Source organism: Podarcis filfolensis (assembly GCF_964270895.1).
Source record: "Podarcis filfolensis genome assembly, chromosome: 7".
NCBI classification, from domain to species: domain Eukaryota; kingdom Metazoa; phylum Chordata; class Lepidosauria; order Squamata; family Lacertidae; genus Podarcis; species Podarcis filfolensis.
In genome coordinates this window covers 47,094,314-47,109,809 of record NC_139603.1, presented here as the reverse complement: position 1 = coordinate 47,109,809, position 15,496 = coordinate 47,094,314, and the positions used below count along the sequence as shown (strand labels likewise).

The 15,496-nt window shown below is 39.9% G+C and overlaps 1 protein-coding gene across 11 annotated transcripts in view; it reads left to right on the top strand.

The window, feature by feature from the left end:
* Positions 1-15,496, top strand: part of OSBPL1A (oxysterol binding protein like 1A) — a 149,705-nt gene that overhangs the window by 125,627 nt on the left and 8,582 nt on the right. For all 11 annotated transcript variants that reach the window (XR_014550256.1, XM_083622880.1, XM_083622886.1 and 8 more), the window contains 8 exons: positions 6,185-6,260; positions 7,145-7,279; positions 7,675-7,772; positions 7,960-8,142; positions 9,134-9,241; positions 9,696-9,785; positions 10,573-10,699; positions 14,448-14,564. Coding sequence is in view for 10 of the 11 variants with exons in the window: in XM_083622880.1 (XP_083479006.1) it covers positions 6,185-6,260; positions 7,145-7,279; positions 7,675-7,772; positions 7,960-8,142; positions 9,134-9,241; positions 9,696-9,785; positions 10,573-10,699; positions 14,448-14,564 (934 nt within the window). In the remaining variant the exon portion in view is untranslated. The remainder of the gene's footprint in view (positions 1-6,184; positions 6,261-7,144; positions 7,280-7,674; positions 7,773-7,959; positions 8,143-9,133; positions 9,242-9,695; positions 9,786-10,572; positions 10,700-14,447; positions 14,565-15,496) is intronic.

The window sequence follows — 15,496 nt, the reverse complement described above, 5'->3', positions numbered from 1 at the left end:
AAACAGTTTGAGGGAAGTCTGGCCACAAGTTCAGTCTATGAAGATGTGTTTGGGGACCTCCATGATATGTAATGGGGTGTACCTTGTAGATGCTTAACTAGCTCCATATAGCCGCACCACAGAATCATTCAAATTTAAACATTAAAGAATACTGTCCTGTAAAATTTAGCCTTGAATATGAGAAGTAACTAGAATAGGTGAAAGGAGAGCTAAAGCCAGCTTCATGTACAAAGAATGTGTTTTGTTGCTTGTTTTTCTGTGTCCCTGGTCCTAAACTTAGGCATTTGCTATCAGTTGCTTGAGATAATTGGCATGCTCAAACTCTTGGAATTTTTCATTGTTGACAATACATAACTAACGTTGAAAGAGTACATGATCTGAAGCAGAAAAGAATATTTGCCATTTGATACAAACCATATGCAGCTTGTACTAATCATGTTATTTAAGGCATGCAACCCATTGGTATAGCATAGTGAAACTGGATGTAAACTGTAAATATGGCTTTTATGAGACTTAGTAGATCAGACTGGAATTTTCATTCAAAGTTCCTGACTCTTGGGCATGTTCTCTTCTGTACATTCTATACATTAATAGTGAACTCAATTCTCAGAGTACTGATCCTTATCTAGCCAAAATAGCACCATCAGCGTGCAAGAGGGAAGTTTCAGCATGCCTGGGAGCAGATGGGAGGCAGGGAAAAGAAACCCCAATGTTTGCAGAATGGTTTTTTTTGGGGGGGAGCCTTAAGAGGGGCAAATGCCAAGAGCTGCCCAGTGAAAACTGAGAATATCAGTGACCACAGAACTCTGGCTGACAGTTGAAGGAAGGGAAATGGAAAACCAGGATGGTGGTGAAATTGGCGTATCCTGGGAAGTCCTGGGCATGTCTGGCTGGAACCCTGAACAGGAGCATTCCACACAACAACACTTTGTTGTAGGTCCTACATGAGTTCCGTAATAATGAGATGATGATGCTAGCGAAAAGTGCTTTCACATAGCATACCCTGCTGTCATCGCTAAAACAATACTGTAAGGTAGGTAACTATTGTACCCATATGGCAAGTGGAGGCTGAGAGTGTGGCTTGGCTAAAGCCATCTCTTGGGTTCCTGACTGAGGCAATCCCATTACTGGGGACTCGTAGATCAGTTTTTTAGGTCACTATGCCAGGATGTGCTCCAGATCCATTTTGGTCAAGTTCCATGGGCTTCTTCAACTTATCTACTGTTCTTTTTTTCCCTTTTCTTTTTTCTTTTTTTGACTTACTGGAACATTTACCCGGCCAGTTTTTGAAGGTTATGCCTTTATTTTTATTGCCATGAAAATGCCGGTCTTTTTACTGTTGTAAAATAAACCAAGCATTCGCTACAAAAACTGCTAGAAGCGTTACTCAGACATACACATGTACCCCTTCAGAATTGCAGCAGTAAAAGTGGTACAATGTTTTTTAAATAAAAAAAGCATTGTTTAAGTTAAACACTAGTGTCAGCTTGTCTTCTGCAAATAACCTGTGCAAGGAATGCATTTATTGAGACAGAACACACACTTCCTTAGTATAACGCTTCCCTCTTTATTCACTGAAACTCTATTGAAATTGGTAGGCCCATAGTTAGCTGCTTTGGTGAGTAAACAAATACCATGCCGTTTAGGGCATATAGCATAAGGAATGCAAAATGTAGTACTGTGAAATAAAGCAAAATATTTCATAGAATTAAAAATCTATTAAGCTGAGAAATCATGTTCCTCTTTCTCACCATTGCAACCTGGTGGCAGCCATTACATCAAGCGGTAGCAGGGAAGGGCCTCTCGCTTCATCACTGCAACTGAGAGGCCAGTGACTGCCTCTCTTCGGATTTTTCTACCCCAGCTGTTTGTTAAGAGAACTTGACACTAAGAACTTGAACCAAATCGTCTTACTTCTTCATTCCTCCTGAACCATTTCTCCATTGTGCTGTCTTTTTAAATTATAACCCTGAGGGCGGTGACTCTATTGTTTTGTATTGCTCTGTAAACTGGTCTGGGGCATTTTTTGGATGAAGGGCAGGGTAAAGATTAGTATAAAATAAACAATATAAACCTTGCCCTCTATCCTGATGAGTAACTGAAGAAAGCAGTTCTAAAACTAGAAAACATTTTCCTGCCCTTTTGCACTAATTTGGATGAAATCAATTCTGACAATCTTTTTTTTTTTAACTGATCTTTTTCACTGGAGTAAGTAATAAATGCTGGTTGCTGATGATAGTTGCAAAGAAGTATAGGGAGGCATATTGTTAAGGAGCTTTAGAGTCATGCAAGTGTTTTCTTTTCTGAAATTGAAGACTTCTGTCTCACTTGTGAATTCTTTTTCAGATATCCTGGACTGTGCACTTGCCTTAATAACGGGGCCTTCCTGTCTCCCATCAAGTGGAGTCAAAATGTTATCTGGATGCAGGCCTGTCCTGTGAAGGGACCACTACTTCCTTCCCAGATATAGTACTCTTAGCTTAGCCGGGGTGGGGGTGGGGGTGTAAAAATTATTAAAGGGGGTGGGGGTGGGCAGATAGAGAAGTCCCCTAAATATAACTTAAGCACATTACTGTTTCACAAGTGATATTTATGTCTATACTTTAAATGTCAACTTGTTTTAACCTTCATGGCTTCCACCCAGTGAGCCCTGAACTATTGCTGTATAAAGGGACATGGACTGCTTTGGGTATCTTCACAGAGTTCTTTGGGGGAAAGCCCTGATGGGTAAACTGGTTTTGAAATATGTAGTGTAGATGTGGCTAATGCAGCATGTAACATGGGAAGCATTGAATGGTATTCCCAAATAATGTTACTATTAAATTTTGAATGGTGGCTGAGAGCATTTTATTCTATTTCTATGCAATTGTGTTCCTCGCCCACAAAGTTTTGCTTAATAGCCACCTTCACTATTGGGGTGCAGTTGTTTCCTTTCCCCTTCAGTTTTGTGCAATCTAGCATTAATCTTGATGGAAAGTTACAGAAAACCAACTTCTCTGTCAACTTTCCGCTGCATTTGCTTTCTCTTTCTGTGGGCTTGCCTTCTCTTGTGCTACAAAATAATGAAACACTAATATTTGAACATGCATATCCTTAGTGGTGTACACAGGCAGGAACTGAGCTGTGTAGTTTGAGAACATAGAGACAGAGATCAAAAATTCATCGAGGACTGGAGAAAATTAGCAGAATACTGGGAATGTATAAGTGATAACGGAATAACGTTAGTGGCATTTAAAGAAGCTCTGTAACAGAATAAGAAATATTGTAAAAAAGCAAAATATAAGAGGGGGTAGGTATAAAGGCAATACTAAAATTTGGAAATGTGTATTTAAAAAAATTAGAATTTGAATGATTGGCAGAGAAGCCGAAGGAAGTCAAAAAACCGAAAAGTTTAATGTAAATTGTTAATGTGGTATAAATGTATGGAAAACTAATAAAATATAATTTAATATAAAAAGAGAACATAGAGACAGGGACAGACAGTTGCTCATTCATGATACCGGAGAAAACTGTCAGTGTTAGACGTTGCTGACCTCTTTCTTGACTGGGCAGCATTCTCAGAAATAAGGCTAAGCTCGCAATACCGTAATTAGAGGGAAGAGGGGGAAAAGAATGCATTGTGAAAGGAAGCTAAAGACTTAACAAAATAAAACCCACTGGATCAGGACACAGATACCCATCTAGTCCAGCATGCTGTTCTCACAGTCTCCAACCAAATGCCTTTGGGAAGTCCACAAGCAGGGCCCAAGTCTTGTGGGAGTGAATTATAAGGCTTTGAGCTGAGTGACTGACCTGCTTAGTGGAGATGCCCTTGGAATTCCTAAAGGCTGTGGTACTGGGGAAGCTCACTTGCTGCTGACAAGTGCCATACGAGTCAGAAAAATATCTGAAGGGGAGGTTCAAAGCAACCTTGTGGATTTCCCAGCTTTTGGCTTCTCCCTACCAAGTGTGGCCCAGGATGCCACAAAAACATGTCTCCTCTAAGGAGGGAAAATAAAAGAGGAAAGACTCTGGGGGTCCAGTGCACCAGGCTGGATCTGTTTAGTGGATCCTTGGAAAGAGTTTGTTGAGTAGAGAAGTACATTCAAAATAGGTAGTAAATCCAGGAAAACAACTTTACAACGACAGGAGTCTGCCATCTGACTTCCTGTTGGGCTCAGGGAGGTTGAAGCAACACTGTGAAATTTTCAGAGGGACTATTTTCAGAGACTTGGACAGGATTTTGTTCATGGCAGGCAGAGATTTATTTTGAACAGTCTCCATATAGCATGAGGATTGAACTCACTACTCCCAGGATGACTGTTCTCAGGAAAGTGAAGAACAATTTTCTCCAATTGTGTTTCTTACTATAAGGGTAAAACACCCGGTTACAAAATGTCAAGTGTTTTTAGTGATATACAGATTATTCATTTTGGTGTTCTTTTGAGGAAAATCATAACACGAAGCAAGTGCACCTGTAGGGTTGTGTTTTGTGTTACTTTAAAAAACAAAAATCACACTTATTTAATACTGGAAGAAGGAACATATTTGGACTGGGATTCCCCAGGTCTGGTGACTAAAAAAAGAGCAAATTATGCTTGGAAAGACAGCATCTCTTTGGTGCACAAGTATATTAAAGGCCACCTAGCTTAAAATTGTTCCCTTAAAATATTCAATTTTTCATGCTGACTTGCATGCTAACAGTGCTTTATTGGGGGGGGGGGTTGGGGGGAATTCACTGAGTTTATGTTGGCCTGGTGTAGAAATTAATAATGTATTTTGCACCATTAGAACTGGATAAATACAAGTTAGGTTTTCCTGCCTTAAGAGCTTTTGGCAGGTTACCAGATATTTTTGCTTACTTTAATCTCACAACCCTGTGAGATAGGTTAATAGCCCTTCTAGTGAGTTTGATTAAGATGTAGGATTAAAAGCTAACCACTTGTAATTAAGTTGGTGGTTGTGGTGGGTGGTGGGATTTAAAAAATACATATAATACAAGTGTAAAAACATTTGTATTTTCTGTTGTTGGTGGAATGAAGACGCATCTGGTGCCAAAAGGTGCTGTAGTACAGGCTTTGTACAAGGATAATCTTTCAGGGAGTTGGACAGTGGCATTGTAGAACAGTTACTTCCAGTGATAATGCATGTTCATTTTTCCTGTTCCATTATGGGCTCTTGTCAAACTGGTTTTGTAGGCTTTTTTGCTTCAAGCAATAATTCTCACGGTATTCTTACAGAGGCATGACTAGCACCTGCTGCAATACCCATCTACATTCTAGCGTGACTGTTGCGGGAACACATTGGATGACAACCATGAAAAGTCATTCTTTCTTGGCATTGTTAGAACTGGTTTTTGAGCTTTAAAAAAAAAAAGGCAGCTTAATGTATATTTGGGGCAGGGACAAAGTAAGAGAGAGCCATCCAGATAATATCCCACCGTTCAGAACAGTCTTCCTTAGGTGTGAATTTGTCTGGATCACAGACAGCTTCTAGTCTAATCTAGTCAACTTCATCACTCAACTGAATTGTATGATACTAGGGGAAGCAGTTGCATAGTAAAGAAATGGAACAGGCTTCCCCCACCCAAAGGTAGGATCCTTAACACACTTAATGCCTTTACCAAGTGTCCAGAATTAAGTGGGATGTCACCCACCCACCTCTCGTGCTTCAGAAATATGTTTACACAGGTGCACATCTTTTCTTAAAGTCCTGTTTTTTAAAAATTGCTTTTACAAATTGAGCTGTGGTTACTCATACAGAATACTGGGCTGTTTAACCTTAAGTACTGTAGTTCTTAATTAAATGTATGACAATGCCTTACATAGACCCAAATTTAGTATAATTATTCATACTTTTATATTGAGGACAGATCTTCTCAACTACCTGTGTGACAAAACAGTTTGTCTGAATTGGTTACCCAACCAAAGTTGCATTATCTTTATTGCTACTATGCAGCACAGCACATTTGGGTGGTTTATATTGAGGTACATAACTGGTTTGTGATCAGTGATGTATCATGAGCCCTGTTTGAATAGAAAAATTGAGGGTTGGGAGACCAGTTGGCTGTTGTTAGACAGGTTTCTGTTCTGTCAGTATTGCATACACTCTTCATTCTGCAAATACTTAAACTAGAAGTATATTATTCAGGTCTAATGAACTTGGTCTCTTGCCCCCACCCCACCCCCACCCCCACCCCATCTAGGACAAGCTTGCCTTCTCCAATGTTTTCCAGAAATGATTTCAGTATTTGGAGCATCTTAAGAAAGTGCATTGGAATGGTAGGTGAAACATAGCTTCAAATAAAAAGCTTAATCATAGTCTTTATAGTAAATGTGTAGTAATAGATTATTGATCCCTCCCCCCCAACCTGGCTTTTGAATAAAAGAATTAAGGACTGACTGATGTATGCATGCATTTCGGAAGTAAATGGGTGTGTGTCTTATATAAAATCAAATGTCACAAAAGTGTGGCAAGCTTTTATCAGCTGCAGCCAGCATGAGCAATGGTCAGGGATGATGCAAGTTCTTGTCCAAAACATCTGGAAGAAACTAAGTTGGGGGAATCAATTCTGGTTTGTAGCCTGCAGGTAAAGCTTGTTAGGTTTTTTATTTCTTATACAGTGCCTGTTAGGTACTTTATAAATTAATGCTGTGATTAATAATTAATATTGTAATTAATAATTAACAATGAAATAATTACAGCTTAATTAATACCGGCCCTTTTGCATTAATGCCTTCTAAGTGTAATTTCAGCTCACTGTAAATCAGCCTTCTTTCAACTCTTTTCATGATTTGTGGTTTAGTAATATTCTCAAGCTTAGGGTGGTCCTTTCCCTTGCCCATTTTATCATCGCAGCCACCCTGTGATGTAGATTAGAGTGAGTGAGGGACTAGGAATTGTTTTGTGAGTTTCATGGCTTAGTGGAAATTTGAAACCAGGTTTCCCTGATACAACTTCAGTACTCTACCCGTTGCATGCTGTATGGGCTCTTGTTTAAAAGGGAGACAGGGTTCCTGCCCCCCACTTTCCCTTCATATCACCCTCTACCTTCCCCAATATGTACCAGCTGTATTTTATGATAAGACATATACCAGTCATAATGTTGGCAATGCGCAATAGTATATGTAAACATTTTTAATAAATGCTTTTAACACTCTGCTAGGAGCTGTCGAAGATCACTATGCCAGTAATTTTTAACGAGCCACTGAGTTTCCTACAGCGACTGACAGAATATATGGAGCATACATACTTAATTCATAAGGCCAGTTCGCTTTTGGACCCGGTCGAAAGAATGCAGGTACTCTACTTAAAATAAATGCATCTGGTGTTCTCTGAATGTTGCATACTCTTTCATGCAGGTAGATAAAGAGAGCTGCTTATTATGACAACATCTAAAACACTGTTGTGCACATTGTTGTGCATGAAATAAAAGTAATTTTGCCTCCGGCTATTGAATATCAGAGCTGTTAGGTTGGCATTAAGCAGTACTGCTTAACTCTTTGGTTTTTCTATTTTTAAAGTGGGTGGTTGTAATTGACTTTTTCCTCGTTACATGTTTTCATTCTACTTAACTACTCGAATGCTTACCTCTTTATGAGAGTTAGTGCTTTAAAAAAAACCCACACAAAATAATTGGTACGATTTTCTGCTTTAAACAAACATAAATATGAGTGCAAATTGCTTTTTCAACAGTGTGTAGCTGCCTTTGCTGTCTCAGCTGTTGCCTCTCAGTGGGAACGTACAGGAAAGCCATTCAACCCATTACTTGGAGAGACGTATGAACTGGTCAGGTAACAAACTCACAGTGCAGTTTAACTGGCTGGCTCATTGAGAATTGAAAGTTAATGTCAGATATTTAAGATTTTGTTCATTGATTCTTTTTTAATGTACAAAGCTGATGTGGCAATGCCTCATTTTATCCCCTTTTGTAGAGAAACTGCAAATATCACTCAACTGTCACTTTCTTTCCATGTTTAGAGAGGACCTTGGATTCAGACTCATCTCGGAGCAAGTTAGTCATCACCCACCAATCAGTGCTTTTTATGCTGAAGGACTGAGCAATGACTTTGTGTTTCATGGTTCTATTTATCCTAAACTAAAGTTCTGGGGAAAGAGTGTTGAAGCAGAACCCAAAGGGATAATAACTTTGAAACTTCTTGAGTAAGTTGATCTATGTGATACCTTTTTAGCTGCCTTAGGCAAAAAGCAAGTGGCATGTAAACCGCAGTGTTGTATAATGTATACTGGGGGTTCCCAAAATGTGGTTGTTCAGGTGGTCTGTGTTGTGTTGGGGAACTTGGGAGACAGCATGCCCATCATGTTAAATGCTGATTTTTAACTGTATTTTAATTGCTTCTCTTATTTCTTACATTGTATTTGATTGTATTACAGTTTAAATGCTATGGATTAAAATCAAATACAATATACAGGAAATTTTAAAAAAACAATGCAAATACAATTAGAAAATTATACAGCATCTTTAATAAAGCATTACATTTGCTAAGACAGATGGAAAAAGCATTAAGTACTCAGCCAAGGTGCTCACCAATTTTCAAGTGGTCTGTGAAAAAAACAACGTTTGGGGAGCCACTGTTCTATCCTTAAACCTGAACACTCCCTCCCCAATTGTAGATGGAACCAAGCAGGCATGGTATCTAAGTAAAAGGAAGGAAGGCAAACTGCACACGTCTGGCTGTCAGAGCTTTGAGAACCAGAGGATAGGTGTGCTCATCTGATATGGGCAGAGCTCTTTCCTTGTCATAGTTCAGGTGGACTGAGCTACATCTGTAAGTATGGTATGTGACTGAGCTTAGGCAAGGTCAGCTGCTGAAGTCCCTGTCTTTGAAACCTGTGCAGAAGAACTGGCTATTGTGGGATTGTCTTAAATGTGTTTGAGAGATTCCCAAGTCAATTTAGGATAGGTGACTTTCATGGTGCATGCCTGAAACCTAGATTCATCTGGCCAGGAGATGGGGAGAGAGTTAAGGTAGGACTGACTGGCCAAGATTTGCTAAAGCCTACAAAATTGTGAGAGCGAAAAGTAATCGTCAGCTTACGCTTCCTTGCACCGTGAAAGATTTTGACCTAAAGGCATGTTCTGATGACTTTTGTTTTGTGAATCTAAGAGCCTATTCTCTTTGCTTCCTTTCAGACATAATGAAGCATACACATGGACAAATCCTACATGCTGTGTGCATAATATTATTGTGGGCAAGCTTTGGATTGAGCAGTATGGGAATATGGAAATAACCAATCACAAGTAAGCTGGAAGTCTTAACTTGCTACTTAGCTTGAAAGTGTGGCATGCTCATACTGTAACAGATATAAAATGCACTCTTAATTCCAATGCATAAGAAAACATTAAAAGCATAATCAGTGTTGTCAGTCAACATGAATAGCACTGCTCTGCATCACTCAGATCCAAAATGTTCCTGGAGAAAGAGTGCTTAAGGGAGTATTATGTTACTCTTGCAGTGGTCAGAGATCCAGTGTATTTAATTTATATTGGATCAGGGCTTCTTTTTTCCTTTAACGCTTTCAGAGTATCTCCTTAGTAGTAAAGCTCATAAACCCAAGGCAGATATAGTACATATATTATGTTGAACGCTACAGGAGCTAGAGCTTGCATGCTTGAAGTACTTTAAATGGCTTAGCCAGTATTTGATGTGAAAGTGTAAATTATGAGAGTTAAATTTAATTTTCTGCCCCCACAGAACTGGTGAAAAATGCATGTTAAACTTCAAGCCCTGTGGCCTTTTTGGGAAGGAGTTGCACAAAGTGGAAGGTTACATTCAGGATAAAAGGTAAGCAAGCCTCTCTGCTTATATTTCTAAAGCAGATGGCAGATCATTCATTTTTATTTTTCACAAAAATGCTGAAATGCTATTAGCCTAAATTATGTTGCATAACTAGGGATGAGAAGCCTCAGGTCCTAGGGGGCAGATTTGGCCCTCCAGGCTACCTCTCTTGTCCTCAGACGTTTGTTCAGGTCACCCCCCTCACTGGCCCTGCTCCCATTTCCCTGAGTGCTTTGGGCTGGCTAGAATGTGGTCTTAACTGTGATAAAGCCCCTTGCCTGCCTGGATGGAGAGAGACTCGTGTATGAACCTCTGACTTCTGCATAGTTAGAATGCAGCCCACTGTACAAAGGCAAGAGTCACATTCTTTGTGTTTCCTTCTTTTGTCTCTGTCCCTGCTCACCAGTGGCATGCAATTTTGTGAGAGAATAATGCTTCCTTTGGATCTGAAAAATGTCCCCTACACCTTAGATGTTCATTAGCTTCTGTGAGTTGAGCATTTACTGTCTTAACTTCTGTTTAGAGCCGTAGTCTTCATTCAGCCTTTTCAGATCAAGGACCCACCTTTAAACTCAAACATGCACTGAGAACCCATTTCTTAATTTTCTACCATCTGTTTCTATGGTGGTAAGAGATGCTGTTGCAACCTATCTTTGGTCATGCTGTGACCCAGTATTGAGTCCCAAGCAACCAATTGAAGGCCAGTGGTTAAGAGTATGAACCTGAATATTATAATTAGTCAGTACTTCTGCTGTTCCTTAATTTGTTTGTTTTGTGGGGGGCTCTTTGACAGCAAAAAGAAACTTTGTGCACTCTATGGAAAATGGACTGAGTGTTTGTATAGCGTTGATCTTGCAACATTTGAAGCTTACAAAAAGAATGACAAGAAGAACACAGAAGAGAAGAAAAACAACAAGCAGGTATTGATATTAAAACATAACTTGGTAACAGTGATGTGTGTTTAAAACTAACAGCAGTAAAAATGTCCTCATCTAAATACCTGGTGGTATTGTGCATGATTTGAAAGGATTTATGCAGCCATCCTGTTTTCCTCAGTGCTTTAAAAATCCTGAAAATATTTTTTTCTTCTCCTTTGGACTTTGCATGCCTAGTTCACAATGTGACCCAGTTTGGACAATCTTGCAGAGCTCCATAAACCATGGTTTATAAAACGAGGAAAGCACATTGGGCCCAAAACACTCTTCTCTCACTCCCCTCTCCTCTCACTCATTTGCACCAGCTTTGGCACACATTGGCATGTATTAAGCTAAGGGTTCCTGTTATGTCAAAGCAGAAGGAACTCTGGCTTACCCTTGGTTAACAAGCCAGGAAAATAAGCTAGGTTACATCCCAATGTACTGTTCTAGTTTACCAGTATTAAGCTAGAGTTCCCTGCTTCATATGCAACAAAGAACTCGGGTTCCCTCACTTCGAGGTGAGGTTACAGGGGAACCAGGCAGAGGGCCTTCTCGGTAGTGGCGCCCATCCTGTGGAACACCCTCCCATCAATGTCAACGACATAAACAACTATCTGATTTTTAGAAGACATCTGAAGGCAGCCCTGTTTAGGGAAGTTTTTAATGTTCGAAGTTTTATTCTGTTTTTAGTCCTCTGTTGGGAGCCGTCCAGAATGGCTGAGGAAAACCAGCCAGAAGGGCAGGGCATAAATAAAATAATAATAATAATAATTATTATTATTATTATTATTTATTAAATCAGAATCTTTACAGTAAACACCTTTAGGGGAGGTGTTTTCAGGTCTGACATATGTTCCTGGCATCATAACCTATGGTGGATTAAACTTTGATTAATGGTCCAAAGCAAGCCTATTTCTTGTTTTTATGGAGATGGCAGCATCTTGTAGTCCTGTAATTACAGAGGTATATAAAAAATGCTTTCAATAGACAAAAGCTCTTTAAACTTCATCACATTGGTGATGTTGTATCCTGTCCTTGGATTGATTTTTGCAGACAACATCAAAGTGCGGGAGAGGCAGGCTGCCATGAAAAGTTTGTGGGATTCTCTCTCTTTTTGTAAGGGGTGTGTGTGTGTGTGTGGCTTTGTACACACAATTGCAAATTGTGGCGCCTGCTCTTGGGTTGATCAGCCCCATGGAAGGAGCTCATACCTTTTTAAAGACCTTCAAATTATTCAAAGTGAAAATAAACTAATTTTTACTCACCAAAACATAGGGATTGTTGCAACTAAAGTTGGGAGACATTTTAGCACATGTTTAATTTTGGTTGGATCTTTCCCTTAGCTTGTGTGTGTGAGATACCAATTCTGGTACACTCTTAATGTTTATAATTTCAGAATGCTCCAGTAGTGATTCACATGAATCGCTACCTGTAACGCAGCTTACTTTGCCTATTATCAGGAGTATGGAAAGGCTCTAGAGATCTACTGCAGTCTTTGAGAGGCAGCCCTGTGAAGGGCCCAGGAGGACAGGAAGAGCAAACAAGAAAAACATACCATTCGTATATGCCTCTTGTGTTACTAGCAAACTCTGTTTATGCAGAAGATGGCTGCTGCTGTGGTGCAAAATACAAAATGCTTAAATATATGGAGCCTTGCTTTGGCTTGTAGATACGTGGAGTTTACAAGGAAGATGGAACTGGATAATTGGATAATAGCAGATTTATTAATGGCAAGGATTTGAAGCTGAGATACTTCCAGGTCCCTTCTAGAAAGTTCTGGCTTCACATGCTCAAAAGGAGAATTGAATAGCTTGGGCCACAATCTTTATCTCACACTAAGATCCAATAAAGCTGGCGCACAGGACATAGAACAGTAAAGAAGGTTTAAAAAGCCAATTAAGAAACAGGAAAGGGAAGAGACATGCATGGTTGAAGGGGAGAAAAAGAAAACAACACAACAAAGCTTTGCCCCTGGCAATTTCTTCCTTTTAACAATCTATGGTTTTGTAAATTTGCATACACTCAAACATAAAAGATGTAGACAGTTATTTTGTTTCCCCCAGGCAGTCTGCACATTTATTTCCCCTGCCCCCAATTGCATATGAACTGGAATTTTTTAAAATAAAAAAACACACCAAGGAATTGACTTGATCAGATCAAAGGTTTGTCTCAGGGTGTGTGTGGGGAGCCTGCTGTCCTCCATACGTTGTTGGATTCGATTCCCATCAGTCAGAGCCAGAATGACCAGTGGTCCGAGATGATGGGAATTGTAGTCCAGCAACTTCTGGAGGGTCAGAGGTTACCCTCTTGTCCAGCTTTCTGTTGCCAACTGTCAGCAAAAAGTTCACAAGCGGGGCAGGTCAAGAGATAATTCAGTAGTATATCCATAGTACCTATACCATTAATATTTGCCCCTGTCATTTACATGATTGGTTGGTTATTACACCACTGGGACTATGGGTGTAGTTGGAAAGCACATGAAGCGTTAACTTATTTAAGCAGGTCTTGTTGATGCCTGGATGGTATGACCACCTGGGGAGCATTTTGGGAAATCATCACTATTTAACGGAGGACTAGGCATCAGTTTTGGGATGAAGGACACATTACCTTGGGGGTAGTGAGGGGCTGCATAATGGGGCAATGGACTGACCAAAGCAGTAAGTGGGTAGGATACATGTTCTCTCTCTCCCCTCAAGCTTGTGGTGTTGCGCCGTAGGAGGTGGCCAACAGATGGCTCACTTGTGCCTTAATGGGGCTGAAAAGTATCCACATGAACCTTTTGACAACATTCATCTTAGTGTAGCATTCTGTATGCAGGCTGGTTTTGCTGCATTTCTTAAGATCCTAAAATAAAAACTAGGTTATTCCGAATCTAGCATGTGTTTCTAGAACACCTTTTCATTGAAGCATACGTTTTCTAATGCAGGCTTGTATATAAGGCCAGGTATCTTACTAGCCTGTGGAGAGGAAATGTGATTCTGCTAAGCTCCTTATTAGGCAGATCAGTAAGAAACAAATCCTTCTCTCCATTCCTCCTTCACCAGCCAACTTGGTTTAGTGCTGGCTGCAGAGGGCAGTGCATGCCTTCTTCTCCATCCAGCACAGAAAGAAAGTGGGCAAGCAGAGTAGGGGACAGATCGCTCCATCCCTCACCTGCCATCTTACTCACCTGCTGACATGGAATTCTTTATTGCCTATGAATGTTCCAGGGTGGTTCAAACAAGTGACATGTCTGAGATTGATTTCTCCCTCCCTCTCCTTGTGCAGAGTATTTGGGAATTATTGAATGTTAACTCCCATGTTGTCCAAAATGGTCTCCATTTTGACCATGTATCTGTAAATACCTCTATTTGTTTTTTGAAAGGTTGGAGATATATATAGATATACAGTGGTACCTCGGGTTCAGTACTTAATTCATTCCAGTAGTCCGTTCTTAACCTGAAACTGTTCTTAACCTGAAGCACCACTTTAGCTAATGGCACCTCCTGCTGCAGCCACGCTGCTGCTGCCCGATTTCTGTTCTCATCCTGAAGCAAAGTTCTTAACCCGAGGTACTATTTCTGGGTTAGCCAAGTCTGTAACCTGAAGCATATGTAACCTGAAGCGTATCTAACCCGAGGTACCACTGTATATAGATGATATATATAGATATATGATATATATATTCCATCTGTGCCTAATTCTGCTGCCTCTTTTAACTACTAGAGCTAGTTTGCAGGTTCTTGTTTTTCATTTTACTTTCTTCTTATAGATGGGCAGTTCTGATGAACCAGATGAGATGCCCTTGCCAGATTGTGAAAGTGTGTGTGTTATACCTGGAAGTGTGTTGTTATGGAGGATAGTCCCAAGGCCTTCTAACTCAACACAGGTGAGGAACCTTGACCAAGACTCTGCATTTTGTCAGTGTGTTGCTTTGTCCCATGCACATGTGCTGCATGAATTTGCATTTCTTTGTATATGTAAGAGTGAGGTCTATCTCATGTCGCCTGGGTTAAAGGGTATGTACGTGAAGAGAGGAGAGAATATGGATAACTTTCCACCAGCTCGTGCCTCCATTTCAGGAAAACAAAATTCAGGTTACAATTAGGTGTCTGGCAGTTAAATTTGATCCTCTCGCTGTACCTTCCTCAACCTCTTAGCACCTCCGTTACTGTGTGTAACATTTGTAAAAGACAGGATTATCCTTATCAGTGTACAATTTTTTTGATAAAACACTTAAGGTTTAGTTAGCCTTTTCTCTTTCCATAGCAAACATGAGCAAGGCTACCCCCTTCCTACCTAGACACAAGGCAGGATCCAGTGCTTCTGTATCACTAGCACAAGGGATGTGTATTAGTAGAATTATAGTTTTGTTCTTGAAACAAAATTTAGGATTTCTACTGCCAGTTTAATATTTTTTTGAGTATTAGGATCCTCCCTGAGAACTTTTATGACAGAATATAAACTTTAGACTCTTGCTTCCTCGACACATATACCGCAGCGCATGTTAGAATATATATATTGTATACATGGATTTGTGGCATACTTGTCAAAAAACTTGTCTTCCTCTTTTTTTGCTCTTTAGACCCAATTAGAATTCTATCTATTTAACATGGAGAGTTGGATATCAATTAGTTTCAATTAATCCATACCCCTATTATTTATATACCATTAAATCCTCAGTATTTAATACTAGTAAATGTTTGCAATCACATTGGAGCCTATACACCCCATAATCATCTTGTGGTGATCCGAGTTCTGAAATATTCCCTTGCCTGTTGTTCCAGTTGATGAGCAAATAAAACAAACCTGTCCTTCATC